Source organism: Mus caroli, chromosome 3 (assembly GCF_900094665.2).
Source record: "Mus caroli chromosome 3, CAROLI_EIJ_v1.1, whole genome shotgun sequence".
Classification (NCBI taxonomy): domain Eukaryota; kingdom Metazoa; phylum Chordata; class Mammalia; order Rodentia; family Muridae; genus Mus; species Mus caroli.
The window spans coordinates 71,938,819-71,958,733 of NC_034572.1; the positions used below are offsets into that span (position 1 = coordinate 71,938,819).

At 42.7% G+C, this 19,915-nt stretch overlaps 1 protein-coding gene across 6 annotated transcripts in view; it reads right to left on the reverse strand.

Annotated features, from left to right (window-relative positions):
* The window catches only part of Rapgef2 (Rap guanine nucleotide exchange factor 2), a 227,064-nt gene that overhangs the window by 127,039 nt on the left and 80,110 nt on the right, over positions 1-19,915 (reverse strand). For all 6 annotated transcript variants that reach the window (XM_029474997.1, XM_021157687.2, XM_029474996.1 and 3 more), the window contains exon 4: positions 9,279-9,362. In XM_029474997.1, coding sequence (XP_029330857.1) covers positions 9,279-9,362 — 84 coding nt within the window. The remainder of the gene's footprint in view (positions 1-9,278; positions 9,363-19,915) is intronic.

Here is a 19,915-nt window from a genome sequence, read left to right on the forward strand (position 1 = left end):
CTTCAAGTCCAGCTCTTTTGAAACAGAAAAACACACCTTTAATCTGGACCACGCCTTCTGGTGGCAGCCTATAGAAAAGACTATATAAACGAAGAAGGTAGCTCTCTCTGCCTGCTTGCCTTCACTCTTGCTGGCAAGTCCATTCCTTCCATGCTTTTAGACCCAACTTCTTCAGGATTCCAGCATATACTGACGAGAAGCTGGGACATCTAGCTTCACAGACTAAATAAAGAACTACTTGATTCTTGGACTTTGCACTGTTAAACAGCCATTGTTGGACTAGCTGGATCACAACCTATATAAGCCACTCTAATAAATCTCATAGACATGGATATAGATAAATATGTAGACATAAAGATATATTCTATTAGTTCTGTTCTGTTCCTCTAGTGAACCCTTACTAATACAAAAGTCTAATTTTAAAAAGGATTTTATGAACACCAAGTAGGATTTCTGCTGTTTTACATTTAATTGCAGAAAAGATAAATCCTATAAAGTCATAAATGTTAGTAAAATTAAAAAAAAAACAGCTAAGGAAATAGTATTAATCCTGTGTGTGCAATTTTAATTGATAAATAAGAACATTAAGAATCCGCATGCACTTATATATCTAAGCCATGGCTTCATTTTACTTATTACAACTAGTGCTTTCAAACAATTTATGGTACGTTAGAAAATTGAGAGGGGCATATATTATAGTTACTTTCAACTGTCGAGTGTAATTCTACACACACAGTACACACATACACATTGCAATTCATTAAAAGGAAGGAAGGAAGGAAGGAAGGAAGGAAGGAAGGAAGGAAGGAAGGAAGGAAGGCAGACATTGCCCTAGCACTACAACTAACCGAAATTATTTTAGCAAAGATATTCCAACTTCATGGAATTTAGCAAAATCCTTAACTCACACTATGTCCTATTAGGATGCCCAATGCAACATATTTGTTTCCTTAAAAACAAAGTTAGTTTCTACAGACATATTTTAAGACACACATTGAACTCACACAGGTGACAAAGTACCAGAGCATTCCTCTATCATATTTCTGAATGTAACTGACACAACATAGAGCTGTGAATCCCTTTGCAAGTAGTATCAGACACACAATTCAAACATTTAAGAGAGAAAAATCAATACTGTGCTTTACTGTGCTTCACTGATATAGGTCAGATCTTAAGACCTTCATAAGTACAATAATACTTTTCTGTAAAAGAAATACAACCGTGACAAAATGAACCATCACATTTATACCTAGAATGGAGAGGACAATTCTCTGACCCTCAAGCATGTGGTAACAATTGGTAAACCATCAACCACACACACACAAGCCTAAGAATCCTGGTGTTTAAGGCCACTTACTTGACACTACCAATGTCAGGATCCCAAGTACCACAAAAGACTGTATTTATATGTATAGCACATCTGTGTGCTGTAGTTATAGCAACCCAATTCCCAGCCTGAGCCAGCAACTGAGCTCCCTCCCTAGAGAACAGCTTTGCTCTGCGCCTCAGATACCACCTCAGAATACAGCTTAAGAGGAGAAAGAACAATCCAAATGATATGAAATGTTTCTGAATGCTTTAGGATTTTTCTTAATACTAAAGCAAAAAAATTACACTAATATCCAAAGGGGTTGTTTTAATATATGTACTAGTGTCTCTACCAATATATTTTACCTAATATGTTTAATGTCAAAATGAATTTTATTTTTAAGTTAAAATTGGACACACCACATCTGCAATTAAGTTAACTGTTCTCAAACCACATTCACATTTGTTTCACTGTTTTCTTTGCCTTATTTGGGACTCTCCCAGCATGTCCTTGAAACCTTTAATATATACCTTTACCACGTCCCTGCTATGGGAATACCAAGAGTTGTTGAACTTTAGGCAGGACACATAGGAATCACAGATGATGCAAGACCCATGACAATGTGCTAAGCTAATGAGAAGCATGAACACGGACTGAGCGCAAGACTGATCTATCTGGTAGAGAAGTCAACACACAAAAATAGAGAAACTCTAACAGGTACGCAAGAGACAAGTTCACCTACCGGATTACCCAGGTCTCACTGAAAACTAGTCAACTACATATCCCAGAATCTCCGGTGACCTGAAGGGCCAAACAACTGTACTGTATTTAAGGCATCTGGCTTGGGCATCATCTTGGGGAGGTTGAATTTCAGCACACAGCAAACACAAGCTCTTCCTGTGACCTCCACAGGGTCCTCTCTTCCATTTTGCTACTTCATTCTGTTTTGTTTCAAACTTGTACTTATTCCTATGTGCATTAGTGAGGACTGAATGCCAGCTAGAGGGCTTAAGCAGCTCCAGCAGCTGAGCTCGCTCATCAGCACTCTTACTACCTTGCCATCTTGCTGTGCTTCTCCATGTAACGCTGACACTGAAGAAAACCTTAAGTCATTGAAATGCACCCCACCCCCAAGGGAATGTTACCATGATGGTGCTGCAAATATGTTAGGGAGGGGACAGAAAGGTTTAAAAACACAATTCTGAATCTCAACAAACTATATTTTTAAGTGACTGGTAGACTTTGGGCACCACTCCTTTTCAGGACTTCCAAAATAGTGAACGCCCCAATCTGTAAACTGAGGTCCACACACTTTAAGCCTAAAAACAAAGGGAAACACTTTCAAAAGCATGTACGCATGCTGGAATGAACACACATACAATCACGGATTTTTGCCAGCTCAATATTCTCTCTTCGTGTCCACCCCTTCTATGTGCCCCTCTTCTGGATCATTTCCTGCTCTTCTTCACAGGGACAGTGTATTTTGTTGGGAATGGAGGGGGAATTTTCCCTTCCATGTTTGTGGTCCACACAGACCCCAGCAAAGTGAGTCAGAACCCCCATAATTGGAGTTATGGACATCTATGAGCCACTGTGTGGGTGCTGGGAATCAAACCCTTAACCTCTAAGCCATCTTTCCAGACACCCCATGACATCTCTTGATGAGACATGTTCTCTTTCACCAGTTCAGTTCTCATAATGAGCAAGAGCAGTCCACTGGTACTCCTTCCCCAGGTCTGCCTCTTGCCATCCCGAAGTCAATCCAAAAGCCCCATCTCCACTCCCATGTTACCGAATCTCCCTGCAACACTGAAGCAAACTTTTCTTTCCGGATTTTTTTTTATTTATTGGCTCTGACGGTATGACAATAGGACCTTTGTGCAGTTCTGCCCCTCACTTTAAGCAATCCCAAGAGGAGGACGTGCTCACGCAGCAGTGCTCCTAAGAAGAAGAAGGAAATGCAGAGGGCAGGTGAGAGGAGTCGGGCAGAGGGCAAGGTAACACTAGGAGTGAGCCTGGGCATCCTTGTGGAGTCTTCTGGTTCAGAGATATGAAACTGTTGAAGCACTATTCTTTACAGTGATTACGATTTTGCCCATTTCGGGGGTGGGGGGGAATTTGTTTGTTGAATTAGTTAGTTGATTTCAGTGTTTGCTTGTTTTTTTGTTTTTTGAGAGCAATACATGCAGTGCTCATTCTTGATAACTATCTGCTAATACTCCATCCATGAAGTCTAATGCAATACAGTCTGGTCAGATTTGAAAGCCTACCACTGGGTTAGGAATACGATAACAGCTCTGAACCAGGGAGCAGACTGACACACAAACTCACGCCAAGGAATTTTTTTTATGTATGTATATGTACACTTTAATTTCTATCACAGACTCACTTATACACGTATTCTTATGAATGTAGATATAGATCAAATTGAAGATTTTAAATTTAAAAAAGAAACTCCTCTGACCCCATGCCTCGCTGACTAGTGTCAATGACTGCTGAACGACAAGCTGGAATCGCTTGCTCCGGCAAAAATATGTGACAATGAACTGTGCGACACCATGCCTGAAACCAGTGGCTCTCCACAGCCTGCCTGATGCAGCCAACAGTGGAGGTGGCCAATTCCAGGCCAAGATTTAAGTGTCGGAGCTGGGGAGACAGCTCAGTTGGTAAAGCATTTGCCAGGTCAGCATGGGGACTTGTACCGCACTATTCTCATAAGACGACAGATGCAGCAGATTCTGTAACTTCAGTGCTGGGTTGGGGAAGACAAGAGGACTGAAGCATACAAGCCAGCCAGCATGGGCAGAGACACCCAACCATCACCCCCTGGATTCCACATGCATGTGGGCACGCGCAGCCACACAACCACGCCACACCAAAAGAAAAGACCTATTTATTAAGCAGAGCACCAACAAGTAGCTGCACTTGCTGCTGTTGTCATTGTCATCGTCATCATCATCATCATCATCATTTCTTGACACAGGGTCTCCCTCTGGAGCTCTGGCTATCCTGGAACTCAGCATGTAGACTAAGCTGACCTTGAACTCACCAAGATCCTCCTACCTGTGCCTCCCAGGTGCTAGAATTAAAGGCATACACAACCACCTCTCCTGGAGTGTTGTTTCACTTAATCTTTAGGTCAATGATACTTCTCATGAGAAGAAAAGTTACATACAGCCATGTTTCTTTCTGAAACTCGATGAAGACAGCTTTAGGATGGTCTGGAGTTGTTACTGCGGGCCTCATTTCTCCTGAAGAACCAGTCTTACCTATCCATGCTTTGCTAGTTCCTGGGAGTAAACGTTCCCTGAACACACAAACAACTTTCCAAACCATAGTCCCCACTTCTCTTTATACCTATATACCTTTTGGACAACACTTAATATCCAATAAAGCCACCTGTCTGCAACATTATATGCTACTTAATTTTTTAAAATGTCATATTAATTAATTTATAAGACTAATAAGGTAATTAATAAGATATTACATGATTTTTTAACAAATTTGTACTTTTAAAAATGCATCTAATCCTATAGCTCTTTATGCAAAATATGAAACATTTAAGTGTGTCTTCAATCTCCATCTCATAAGCAGAAAAGGAGGCATCCGCTGTTTTACCCTCTTTCACTAACATTAGCACATTCTCAGAGCAATCCACTGATTACCAGGTAGTTCCGGCACGCTGAAGAGTGCCTGCGATTTTTCAGCTCAAGCAGTGCGCTGTCTGTCACATGAAATATAATGAGAACAGTGCTGCAGCCTCTCAGGACTGACGAGTTAAATGTCTTGTTTCTCCACTTATCCTCATTATAGCTGTCGGCTCCAATATAAAATGTGATTATTAAGAGAACTATACCACAATTTTAATTTTTAAAGATTGTAGATGTTTGATATCGGTGAAGAAAAGCCCTAATTATAAATGGACACAATCAACATGGCACAAATAAACACTGCACACTCCTTCCAACTTCCCGCTAACACTGCCTGAGACAGACCTCACTGATGTCTCAAGTAAGTTCTGGGGTTTATGAATGTGACCTCCCAGTCATGCCTCCACGAGCAAAGGTCCTGCCACCTCTTCACACACATACTCTTCTCCTCCTTTACCCAGAGGAACTCCATTCTTTGACTTTCACTGAAGCTACTGGCAATGCTCGATACCCCTCCCTCAATCCCCCTTGTGTACCATCACTCATGTGCTTTGCTCTGCCCAGATCTCCTTTCCAAACACTAGCCAGCCATCTAAATTATAAATCCACCTCCAATAAGAGCTGCCCTTGATTAGGCCACAGGCATTAACAAACCCTGTATTTGAAGGGCTCTGCCTTCTGAGTCTCTCTGCTGGTTTCCACTGTACTGCCTACCTGCTCCCTGACACAAGGCAGCTTTTTCCATGCTTCATATACAATCCCCTCACCTTCCCACACATGCACTCCGTCACATGACAGGCTTCCCTGATATACTCCAGGACTGGTCATGAGATCACTCTGCGGCACACAATGCAACTTTTTATTCAAGTTTGAAAAAAACAAAAACCCAAAAACATGGAGACATGATTAAGATTCTGAGCTCCACTAAACACGGTCAAAAATAAAATAGAATAACTCACACACACAAAAGAGGCCCACAATCTTCACTGATAAGACGGTGCCCATTATAGCAGACTTAGGGCACCTAGAGAGATTAAGTTAGTAAATGAGATGCTACACCTCATACACAGGGAATCTAATCCCTAGCCTTCATTACAATCCCGTGCTAAGGCTAACAGCTCCTGGGGCTAATGGGCTTCTTCCTTCAGCTTACAACCTCTACCCTGACCACAGCACACACAGGAGAGGAAGTTTCTGTATACCGATTGCTCTGCATTATGGAGAATATGACTTTAAAAGATGTGTAATTGAGGAGATCTGACTGAAATTAAGTTCATAAAAACTGGGCTGCTATTATCATCTCCTCCACACTGAACCTCTAGAGAGTGCTTTCTAGAGAGAGAACTACCCATGAATCTCTACGGCAGCCTTTATTACAGCTCCAATACACTGACTCTTTCCTATTAAAACCACCTCAGGACTATTCCTAAGGCAACATCACCCAAGGAAACAAACAACCAGGGCAAAGCAAATGCCACCAGGTGCAACATGAAGAAACGAGCTATATATAGCTCTGGCCTGTCACTCAGTGAAGACGGCCTCTTCATCCCATGAAAACCCTGACTCACAGGCATTTGACATGCAGCCAGAGAGAGAGTAACTTATGTCATCCTTTAGAATACTCTGAGTCCAATGTGCTCACGGAACAGGTCTGAACTGCAAGTCCTTGTTCTTGCAGAGCTTTCTGAACACTGGGTTCCTTCCAGGAGCTGGAACAAGCTGTCACTTCACTGATGGTGGCTGGTAAGATGCCATCACAGGCTCCCCCCTGCTCCAGAGCTTCATCTACAAGCTTCATTTGTGCAGCAAATATCTCACCACCAAGGTGATGACAATGTTGAAGGCTCTATTAGTACCTTTCAACATGCATGAATTCCAAATCACACTCATTATAGTAGGATTTGTGTTAAAAATTAAAAATTTACAATTTACAATTACTGAACTAAACTGTGGACAGTTACAGACACTGAAAGATATTAAGAGCAACCCTTTAAAGATGTTTTAATGTTATGAAGCAATATTCACATACATACACACATTCTTTAATATAAACAGAATGGAAAGTTGTATGTAAACAGTGCTTACTCACGTGGAACACTCATGCATACATCATCTCTGCATACAATGAAGTCCAGAATGAAAAGCATTAGCATAGTAAAGAATGACCATGTTGGAACTGACTCCTTTTCCTTTGAAAATGTATAAAGTTTGTTTGTAATTTCTTTTTACACCAAAATCACATAATTTTTACAAATATCCTCCAGCTCAACCTGGGTTTTCCCGTGCAAGTTTGGAAACGTAAGTCAGACAGGCACATTGAGGGATGAAATGCCCTGTCATATATTTGAAAAACAGGATTACTAACTGTCTGTCTTTCCTCTGGGAAAAGAACTCAGAGAATTACTCCTAGAACCCACAAGCTTTCTAGGCTGACTTCTAGGAGGTATAAATCCCTACACAACCAAAATACCCTTGCCTATGCAACGCTATGTGGAGGAGGACAGTGAGAGCCAATGACTCAACACAGCACAGTGTTTCCAATGGTTCCTGATGAACTGCCTACAGTACAAAAGTTCTAGTTGGTTGTTTGTCTGAATCGTTTTATTACCATAAAATTACTACTACAACCAGTGCTATGACGGCAGGCACTGCCACTCCCATAAGAACAGTGAGCAAACAGGCTTCCCGCCCCCAGTGGATCATTTCCTCAAAAGAATAAAGCTTGCCAGTCTGACCCTGGGAAGCAGAAACCGAAGAGGCATGCAAACCTCCCGAGGCACACTCCACCGCTTCCTGTCGCCTCACCCAGGCCAGCCTTAGCATACAGTGTAAAAACCACCTCTCTCCATGGTTTACTAGGTTGACTTTTTATAGGGGAAAAAAAGTTCATATCTGTAAAATAAAATTTTGAAAACTCCTGAATTATTTATGTGAATGTGCGTGCCTGTCTGCGTGTGAGTGTGGGGAGCAGAGGAAGCTTTGAGTGAGTGTGTAAGGAGTGGATGATTTCCTGAATGGGTGTGTAATTGACAAAAGCCAACGCCTCAGACTTGTGGGATTGGCAAAGTCTTCTGATACAAGCAAAAGTGTTTATAAACAACTGACCAATGTGTGCAAAAGCTGTGGCTTGCTTCTTCCGGAAGATTACAAACCTGAGGCTGCTCCCCTACAGTAGAGACTTCTTTCCAAAAGGAGCTAATGCTTCCTTCCCGGGCTGTACATAATACACACACTAAGGTCTCCAGGTTGTGGCTGATGTCTGTATGTCTGGGCTTTGGCATACAAGACACAGTGTGCATGTATGTGCACATGAGAACAGGTGCCCATGAACACCAAAAGAGGGGTTTGAATACCTCTAGGGGTGGAGCTAGAGTTGCAGGTGAGACACTTAACATGGGTGCTAGAACTCAGACGTGGGTCCTCTTAAAAGAGCAGCAAGCACTCTCTCTAAAATAAATTCTTAACATTACCCTAAACCTATCAAAGTGGCCTAACCAGAATATAGTTGATATTTTTGCAGAAAGCTAGGTGACAGAAAGAAGGCATTGTATTTTAATCAATTTAAATATTAGTAACATAAAATACCTGTTTTTTAAACCAAATAAAAGGCTAGTGGTGACAAACTCAGGAAGAAAGGAAAGTGTCTCCTGAAGCTCAGTAGTTAACTTTAACACAAGTGGGGCATGTTTTGGGAGAGTAGCCTTTCTGGTTAGAACTCATTGGACCAGAGATGCACATGCGCCCCAACTGAGCCAATCAGATCACATCCTGAAATATCCAAGGAAAATAGTCAAACAGCATAAGTCTTAGCGACACAAAGTCATAAATCAACAGTCAGCGCACACACGCCAAAGTCACGGGGAGAGGAAGCACAAAGCCAATCCACACAGATGTAAAACCGAGAGGCCATATGGTCCTTAGAAGCAGTGAAGTCAGAGACAGTTCTTGGCTTCACTTCTAGTCCCTTGCGGTCTCAATGAGCATCCTCACTGTCTTCAGATGTTTATCACTGCTTCCCATAGGTTAGTTCTTCTTTATCAAAGTTGACCTGAAACTAATGCTATGTGCTATGATCAAAAATGTCCCAAAAGAGCTGACATAGTCATTTAACAATTTTTCGTGTTTCTGTTTTCACTCATCTCTTGCTAAGAAAATTAGAACAGTATTTATGACATAAAAACAAGCATTTAAAAAAAAGTCATATGTGTAACAGGCCAAAGTACTGCCTTGCTTTGTATCAGTAGACTATATCAGTAGCAAGATAAACCAATTCTGCACAAAGAGCTTTAAGATCACGGCGTTGTGTTTCTACACCATACCTGCTCCTTGGAAGAAACATGGACTCCTTAATGAACACGGAACCAGAAAGAAGTATATACCAGCAGGTGCCAATATCATCAGGACTGAAAAGTAAAAAAGACAACAGAAATCAGATAATAATCCACAGCAACAAAAATCAAAATTTATATAGCAGATGGTATAGCAATCCATGCTACTGCACACTGAATCACAAAAGGCAACAGCACCTATCAAAATACCATTACTGAATATCAGAGGTGCTCTTAACACTGTTATCACTAATACATTACATTAACGATAGTCACTGGTTCATTTAAATGTTTTTAATTTTCCTTAGGTCGATCAACACCTGTCATTTCAGGTTTTGTTTTTCCAGTCTAATTTTCTGAGTAGGAAATACTTTCCTTTGTTTCAGTGAAACAAACAAACAAACAAACAAAAAAACCCACAAACTTGTGTTCACTTCAGCAGCACATCTACTAAAATTGAAATGATAGCAAGGATGACAAGCAAATTTGTGAAGCATTCCACATTTTGGAAAGCCATCTAGAGACCGCCCCACCCAGGGATTCATCCCATCTGCAGACACCAAACCCAGACACTATTGCTGATGCCAAGAAGCACCTGCTGACTGGAGCCTGGTATAACTGTCCCCTGAGAGGCCTGACCAATACAGATACAGATACTCACAGCCAATCATCGAACTGAGCCTGGGGACCCCAATGGAAGAGCTAAGGGAAGGACTGAAAGGAGCTGAAGGGGATTGCAACTCTACAGGAAGAACAAGTTCCCAGAGACTAAACCACCAACCAAAGAGTATACATGGAGGGATCCATGGCTCCAGATATATATGTAACAGAGGATGGCCTTATATGGCATTGGTGGAAGGGGAGGCCCTTGGTCCTCTGGAGGCTTAATGCCCCACCATAAGGGGATGCTAGAGCAGTGAGATAGGAGTGGGTGAGTGTGGGTGGAAGAGTACCCTCATGGAGGGAAAGGGGAGGGGAAGGGGGTGAGATGGGGGGGAGTTGTGGGTGGTTAACTGGGAAGGGGGATATCATTTGAAATGTAAATGAGTAAGATGATTAATAATAATTAGAAAGAAAAAAAAAACACACAAGCTTTCATGGAACCCAGTCCATTCAAGCCTTTCCCAGTGAACCTTTTTCTCAGACTTCCCCATCACACAGTGTTCTCTGAGTGTCTTCACATATTTGCGTGCAGTAACTAGACAGCTGCTTATTTCCTCTTATGAAAGAAGAAAATGAAAGCAGGACAATCTTATGGGTTTGTGGACAGTAGCTCTCCTACGTGAAGATTCCACTGTACAGACGGCTCTGCCTGACTCAAGGCATCCCCCTGGTGGTAGTCATTTCTATTTAAACACACATTTAGGAGGAGGGGAGCTGTTAAGTCATTCAGAGCATTGGTATCATCAAAGTGACAATATTAACCATCACATCTCCCTCAATAGAAGGCGCGTGTGTTATTATTACCTTGTAGTCTGTGCCAAGTAAAAAAGACTACCATTTACAAGGTTCAAGACTAGTTTCAACTTTTTTCTGACAAGAAAAAATAAAAAGTTAATCTGTTACAGAGAAATGAATTTTTTGCTTTGAGCTTTGAAATTTTTTAAATTATTTGACACATACGGGCCTTTTGCCTGCATATGTGTCCATGCACTGCTACGTGCCTGCCTGATGTCTATAGAGCCGTGAAGAGGGTGTTGAATCCTCAGGAACTAGAGTCTCACACAAACCTGACCTGCCATGTGGATGCTGGAAACTGAACCTACGTCCTTTGGAAGAGTAAGCAGTGCTGTTAAATGAGAGAGCCATCCCTCTAGCCCCAAGGGAAATCAAATATTGAAAACATAAGACAGTAAGGTTTACCCCCCTGTACACAGCCTTAGGCAAGTCAACAGGATTAAATGTACAATGGCAACTGCATACAAATAATAATTATTCCATCTTTTAAAAGCATGACACATGACGCCAACGTCTGTGGTGACACGGAGAATGCAACTGTGATTGGCCTTTTGGCGATTTCAAATCTGTCAACTCTAAAGACAAATTAGTACAGACCAAGTGTGTGTGTGAAGTTTGTCAACTCCGACCCCCTGTCACCTATCACAGAAAACACACCAACTGACAGGTTACCGGTGCTCAAAGCAGATGAAGAACCTTGACAGCGAGTACTCTCGCTTCCTGAATGGCCACTGATTACCTGTAATTGACTCTTCCTAGCAGGAAATCTATGGAGCAGATTTAAGGGTTTGAAAATGAGAAAATGGGTCTCAATCACTACTGATTTGAATTTGTCTGACAGGTGCTGTCCCAGTTCAAGTAAGTATCCTTCCACGGCCCATGTGTTAGAGGATTCGTTATGAGCCCCAGGGTTACTACTGGGAGGGGATGAAACCTTTAATTTGGGGGGCCTAGAAAGTGACACTAGGTCACTGGGGTTCTATCCTTGAAAGGAGCTGTGGACTCGGTCTCTCTTGCCACCAGAGAGGAAGCACTTTTCTAGCCACCATTCCTCACAGGATGTGCTGTACTTCACGGCAGACCCATAAGCAGTGACTGAGCAACTGTGAGACACAATAGCCTTCTTCCTGCTGATTATCTGTTTTGTTGCAGTGATAGAACTCAAAGGCATCATTTGCAGTGTCCTTTGCAAATGCAAAGGTAACAGACAATGGCTCTCTTCCCAGGAGAATCTGGGGCTCACCCACAGAAGCCGTGTTTTCTGAGAAAGCATTCGCAGAGATTGTTCAATCAGAGAATACTTACACTAGCCACTTACTCCGTGCCAAGACAGACATGATGTCTTTACAGTTGTACTGTCCCTCTTAGGATTTGAGGTTTTACTATGGTAAGCTAATAATAACTAAGAATGCAAACTAGTACATTCTACTTTAAAGATGTTCTAGAAAGAGCGTGAGCTTCAAACAAGTCCTCCTTCTCTGTCTGCTCTCCACTCTCTACAGAAGACGTTCACTTTCCACTCTGAAAATTCCCTGACGCGAGATGCCATGTCCAAAACTCTGTTTCTGTTAGACCTTCTTGACTCTCACAAATCACTGCACCAACCCTGCTTCGTCTCCTATCTCGCAGCAGATTCCTAGGGCAGCTGTTACTAGAGGATCTTACTTTTATGTGTGTGAAGTGAAAAGTTTGCTTTTAAAAATGAAACTGGAGTTGTAAGAACAACATTCATTCAGTATAGATGAACATACATACATACATACAAAATAAAAGTAAAATCTCTCCTGGGCACACACTGGCAATGAATCTAGTTAACGGAAGACTGACAATACAAGCAGTAATAGCAGTAGTACTGATGATGTCATTGTTTTCTGAACCAATCCAGTTTCTCCTAAATTTCATGAATTATCTATGATGCTAAATTTCTAGATTATCTGTCCCCACTCAGTTTCCTAGTATCTGAACATTTAATGGGCAGTTGATTAAAGTATCTTTCAAAACAAATATCCTAGACCATAGTCATCAACAGGCTCTTCAAAGATCTCAGCATTGAGCCCCAATAGCAAAGAAAAGGCTAAAGCAAGCTAGCCTGCTGTCAGTATTCATGCAATTTGGCACTGTGTTTTGAGATGGTGAGCTAAGAGCCATATGCAAGGGTTGTAAATGGCAAAAACTACTGTGAAAGAGCCTTGCCTGACCATTTCTAAGTAACAGCAAGTGTGACCCAACAGTGATGGACAGGAAAGAAACCACGGAGACTACAGAGCCCCAAACAGCAAAGCCACCACTTACAAGTCTCTGAGATCTCAGGCAAATGTACACTCAGAGAAGACTCACATTTGCAGAAGGGTGTGAGAATAAGAACTAGAGTGGCTCCCACATGGAGTCCAATACTTCCCATCCTACAATATACAGAATAATAGTCACAAAGCCTGGGAGCGGGCCAGACAGCCTAAAAGATGCCTGGCTTTGTCTGCCATCAAAAGGGAGGGAAATAATAAAGCCCAGCAAAACAAAATGTAAGCAGATCACAAACCCATCAAGACTCCTTCCAGGATTGTCATATTGAGATCCATTGTAGATGACCTGTTCCATCTCGTGCTCAGCCAAACTGCATTGTTAAGTCCATAACTGGGGTGACCTCACCTCATTTCCCCACATGAGCCAGTCTGCTCTGATCAGAACTCTGTCACTCTGCTGGGAGGCCTGCTGTTTGTGCCACCCTCGAGAGGTGTGTACACCTCTCTGTACCTCTGTGTACCCTGTCAAATGGATGGGACTCCGGGAACACCAAAGCAGCTATCCCACTCAACAGTATGCTCTTCCACTGCCTTCTACTGATGTCTCATCCTAAGCTTTACCTCTTCCTCCGACGTAACCAACATGGCCTCTGCTGGTTAGTCTTATTGTCAGCATGACCCAAGCTACAGCTATCTGAAAGGAGGGAACCTCAACTGAGAAAAGGTCTCCATAAGCTCCAGCTGTAAGGTATTTTTTTAAATTAGTGATTAACGACGGAGGACCCAGCCTGTTGTGGGTGGGGACATCCCTGGGCTGCTGGTCCTGTATTCTGAACTAGCCATGAGGAGCCAGCCAGTAAGCAGCACCCCTTCATGGCCTCTATATCAGCTCCTGCCTCCAAGTTCCTGCCCTGCTTGAGTTCCTGTCCTGACTTCTTCCAATGATGGACTAGAATCCAGAAGAGTATGTAAGCCAAATAAACTCTTTCCTCCTAACTTGCTTTTTGGTCATGATGTTTCATCACAGCAATAGAAATCCTGACTAAAACATGGCCCCTCCCATTGATCAGAACTCTGTGACTACCCAGCAATATTCAGTAGCAATGATCAGGTAACTGAAACCATGACACGCTTGTGTTATAATCACAGCTCTTGATGGAACAGAATCTGATACCCTGAGCAGACCACATGCAGGAAGACATGGCACTAGGCAGGAAGCTCCAGGTTGTTGGCACTCACTCTCCTGGTGACTGCATGATCCTAAAGAAGTTAATTCTATAGTTCTGGGTCCTCAATCTTGAAACCAGGCATCACCAGTTTCCTTACAAAGTTACGACAATTTTAATACAACAGTTTAAATCACTTTAGTTTTGCCAGCTGAGAGTGAAGAACAAAAGACAAGAAAAACCCTAATTCTTTTCACTACCTCTGTCCAGCTAGCTGACAGCTTACACTCACTTAGCACACCACACTTGTTTTTATTACCTATTCCTCAGAGTCTCTGAAGGAACTTGATATTTTTTGGCTTTTGACAGTAGCTTTTCTGTGATAAACTAAGTTTTCATCATTAAAGTTCCTCTGAGGCTGAGCACCTCTCTGGTCGAGTGAGTCACTTTCTTCCTAGCTTCCTCGAGTTCACCTGGCACAGTCACCAAGGTAGCAAGTAATCTCTTAGTGCTTTCCCCCTTATGACACTAACTCGTCAGTCCTGTGGATACCTGCACTTTATGACACCTGATTGCTGGTGGTTGGGGTGACCTTCCTTGCACCACCTTAAGGTGTGTCTCTGTATTTTCAATTGTCCATTACTGTGCCCTCACAGAGCCTAGTGCTGGCAGGATTTTGGTATGATCATTTCTATGGCCCATCACTTGGTTTTCTATTTGTAAATATCCTTCCACCCCTGCCTAAAAGATGATCAGGCAGCCCTCAATACCTTAGGCAACCACCAAGATGAACCAGGTGTTGTCTCACTGCTGACTGGTTATAATAAAGAGCTGACAGCCAATAGCTGGGACAGGAAGTAAGAAAACATCCAGGCAGGCAGGGATGGATGCAGGAGGGATGTAAGCAGAGGTGGGTGAATCAAAGGAGACGCAGAAGAAAACAGCACAACAGACAGAATTGGAGGTTCAAGCAGGCAGTGAGAGCCACACGGGGAGATGGGATGGCAGATCCGTACATTAGAAGCTAGCTCAGAGACTGTCCCAGCAAAAGGGCAACAGCTTTAAACTATGCAGAAGTCTCGTGTTTTATTTAACCACAAGCATGTCTGCACAATCCCTGCAGCAGCAGGGGTTAGAACGCTTGCTTGCTTGTTTTTAAAACAGGCCTCGTTTTTAAAGTATTTAATTGTATACATTTATTTATTTATTAGGGGATGCCATGGTGCAAGAATGGAGGGCAACTTTTAGAAGCAGGTTCTCTGCTCCTGCTATGTGGGTCCTGGGAGAATCACTTAGGTTTTATCCGCCTTGGCAGCAAGCACTTTTACTAACTAAACTGTTTTGCAGGCCCTTTAGGAATATTCTTAATGAACAGAACAATATGGAGCAATTCCTCATCCAAGTCAAAGTTAAGCTCAAAGAATTTCTTTGCGATATCCTCCGAGTCCACATGGTGGCAGTGTCTCTACATGAGAGTGTACCTTGCACATGGCCAGAGCAGGAGGCTACTGTAAATGGCACTGAGGATGGTGAAAAAGTAACACTATTTTTTTTTAAACTGATCAAGTGGGGGGTTGGGAGCAGGAAACCGATCACTAGCAGGCCAGAGAGTAACTTCTGAGAACTCTCCTGAGCAGCTAATACAGTGTGAAATGTAAGGAGAGGCCGATCTGCAAGTTTTTCTAATGACCGTGAGGTCCTGCCACACAGGCTGGGAGAGATGGAGGTCAGTGGCAGGGGAGGTGACAATACCACCCCCCCTCACACACACACAGCCTTCAGCTCAACACTGCCAGCCAGAGAAAGAGACAGGCTAGAGTCACGGTGGCCAAACAGAATCCAGAGCTCTCCAGAGTGTCACACTGTCATGGCACCAGCAAGAGGGATCCAAGAAATCTCTCTGTACTTCAGTGGGCATCTGAAGTCAGACCAGGAGACAGCAGAAAATGAAGCCAGGGAGCGTGCCACATCTGGGAGTCAGGGCAGGAAGGAACATGTACCATGTTCCCCATCACGTGGCACAACTGTGACATGAGAAAGCAAGCACACTGTGCTTGCTGCCCTCAACGTAAGACTGTAACAAGCTGCGGGCACCCAGGGAAAAGCAAAAAACCATCTAATGGGTCCCACTCCAAGTAGAGACAACAGCTACCAAAACGGGAAGAGCACCTTGACTATCTGCTAGCTCTGCCCTTCATGGAAGCCCTAAAGAAAGCCAGGAGTTTGTAATTTGCTCACCTGTGGTTCTGGTCTTCTGACCAGCTTAGACTTGTGCTCTCAAATGCATGAATGTGATGGGGAAAAGACAGTGAAAAATACCTCACTTATCTATGATAAATCATTCTGAGACTCCTCCTGTCTAAGGGTTTTCAAGACCAAGAACCCTAGAGGCTCTTCCAAGCACACTTGCTACTGGTGGAGCTGGGCAGGGCTTCCTGTGAACACAGTGTTCCAAGCTTTAGAAAGTTCTAACCCTGGCTGTCTGCCAGCACGCAGATGGCCCTCCAGATACTCAGTAATTTCAGTCTTTTTCACCACAGTGCGGCCGATTGCTGTTTATTACAAAGTTTGATAGCTGTGTTTCTTTTGCTCCTTTGATTAAGATTTTAAGCTATAAACTCAAAGATGAAATTTGTATCAATTACTTTTGTGTCGTTAATGAGAGAGGCTAAAGTTCAATAGATAAAAATTATGCCACACAGCCAAGTAACTGATCAAGTCAAAAAAAAACACTTGCAAACATCATTTCATTACATACAGTTATTTATGTATTTCAGACACAACTCTACTAAGACTTAAAAAAAAAAAAACCTTTGGCATTTTTACTTTTCACCTGCAGAAGAGCAGTATTTGCAGTATTTTATTATAAAATAATATAGTTCAATATACTAAAATAGATGTAAATGTTAATGCCCATGATATAAAAATAACATTTAAAAGGTAGAAGGTAATTCCTGTTTTCCCAAAGTGCTAAACTGTAAGGAAATTACTTCACCTTTTAAAAGCTGAAGCAAATGTGGGGAGTGACACACCCGTGTTTCCAGCATTCAGAAGGCGGAGGCAGGAGGACCACTGCAGGTCTGAGGTCAGCCTGGAGTTCCAGAACAATGCAGACTACAGAATGTCTCAAAAGTGAGTGAGTGAGTGAGTGAGTGAGTGAGTAAATGAATGAGTGAATGAATGAATGAATGAATGAATCTAACTAACCAAAGGAACAGACCCACCAGGGCAGTGCTCACTCTTCTCCAAGTCCTGATTCTCCAATGAAAGGTACTAAATGACATCAGAAAAAACTAAAAAGACTGGTCAAAACACTACGATGTTCAGTGTTCTATTGAAAATACAGGGGACAAAGGGGACACCAAGTGAAAATTCATTTAAACAGCAGAGTGAACAATATAAAATACTGAACTAACAAAGCCAGCCAGACATTCCACGGGTTCTTCATGCTGTCATCACGCCAATAGGAGTCACCTGAAAATGAACTGGAGCACTGGACTAAAAGTCATGAAGTTAAGTCCGAGAACATTTTCTCAACAACTATGATGTAAACTGCATATATATTACAATAAATCAAATCAATGAAGCAGCTACACTCTGCAGAGGGACGCAGCCAAGGGCTTGAGGAACAATCACATTTAAACAAGTAGTCAAACCCGGACACTGACTTGGACGCTGCTGTGGGGCCGTGACTTGCGCACTGTAATTTCACCCTCTCGGGAAGCCTCTTCCCCCTGGAGTAACTCAGCTCTCAGAGGTTAGAGATAACCTGCACACACCTACACACCTATCCCAAAGCCCCATCTGTCTGTGCAAACTGGACTGTCGCATTCCCAGTCCACAGTGATCTGAATGCATCACTCGATAAACAGGGTTCATCAGGGTTTTTATTCACTTGGCAGTTTCATAGAAAACTGAAGGCAAAGATGCCTACAATAAACATGCCAGCTTGCAGGTGAATAGTCTCATCTATGCTAAAGCTAATTTGTTAAACATGCCGTGATTACTTTTTCAAATAAAATCTTACTTTGGGCATTTTGTTTGTCTACACAGAAGCATGTGTTAAAAGTCTTAAAACTTAGACAAAGAGGATGTCTCAAAGTAGCAGTTATATGTGTCTAGGTGAGGAAGGAAAGGAGAGCATGTCTTTTTCCAAGAGAGACAAAGCAACTCAATATAAAATGGTAGATGAAGTACTTACGCTGTGATTTACAAAGACTACAATGTAAACTAAAGGCTTGGCCACTTGCAGAAAAGAGAAACTAGGTATATGCAATTATAGGAGGTGGAGAAGAGGCCAAAGGAGAAATCTCTCCATGATGGGAGAGCTCAGACAGCTTACAGTCTGTAAGCAGAGGCAGGAAAGAGGCATCAGAGATTGGGAGTCACTCTGCATGGGAAAGGAGCTGTCTTCCTGCTGGGGGCAGGAGAGAGACTGAGGCAGATGGGCAGACACTGGAGAGAAGGAGGTAAAGCCTCAGGCCACATCAGGAAGAGCAAGCAGAAAGAGAACGACAGCAATGTGGCAATACCTGCCCTAAAACCAGAAAGCCAAGCAAGCAAGTAAACAGACTGCACTCGGCTGAGCCTCTCCAAACTGCACATTTACAGATTTAAATGAAAAGGCTTTAGCAAGACTGAAGAGGCCCCACAACAGCTGTTTCACAGAGGAACAATTTCCTCTCCTGAAATACAGAGCTAAGCCCTTAAAGTGCTATGAAAACTTAGAAATCTAAGCACTCAGTCAGGTCTGCACGTGGAAAAGAATCATGGAGGCACAGATGCACACACTGAGGATCTAGAGAGGTGTGTGTGTGTGTGTGTGTGTGTGCACTTTCTCCTGTGTGTGTGTGTGTGTGTGTGTACACTTTCTCCAGTGTGTATGTGTGTGTGTGTGCACTTTCTCCAGTGTGTGTGTGTATGTGTGTGTGTGTGTGTGTGCACTTTCTCCAGCGGCTGACTTCTTCATAACTGTCCCATAAATTCAAATTCAATTAGGAAAAGCTAGAGTAGAACGGCATTAAGAACTCAGTCAAAACAAACAAACAAAAACAACAACAACAACAAAAACCCAAACCTCAGTCACAGTGCTGCACTGTGAGACAGCCTAGTCTAAGAATGTCTCAGCAAATTCCTAGTTGATGGCCCTCCACTTACTTGATGGTATGCTGTGATTTTTCACTATTCTCTTATAAGGGTTTTTAATGTGTACCTCGTTTCTAGTTAAATTTTATTTTTTATTATTTTTTTACCTTGTGTGAATGATACACAAGCATGTGTGTGCACATTCATGCATACAAATGCAGCATACACATAGGCCACACAGCACATGTGGAGGTCAGAACACAAGTTCTGGTGTTCGGCCCTGCCTTCTGCCTTGTATGGAACAGGGTTTCTTTGTTGTTTTGCCTTGTGCGTAGCAGGCCAGCTGCCCATCAGCTGCTGGGGCCTTTCCTGTCTCCACCTCCATCTTGAAGTACGAGTGCAGGGACTACAGAGGTGTGCACTGAAGTGTCCAGTCTTACAGGTGTTCTTAATTTTGAACTCAGGCCTTCGAACTTACATGGTCAGTGCTCTACCTGCTGACTCACCTTCCCAACCCTCAGACTGAAATGTTACAGACAACTCTAAACTAAGGTACTTCGATAGCCGGCTTTCACTGCCATCTTGATAAAACCCAGAAGACACTCGCAATGAGGAATTTGCTACATGTGGTTGGCCTGTGGGTATCTGTAGGCAGTGTTCTTATGTGAGAAGACACAGC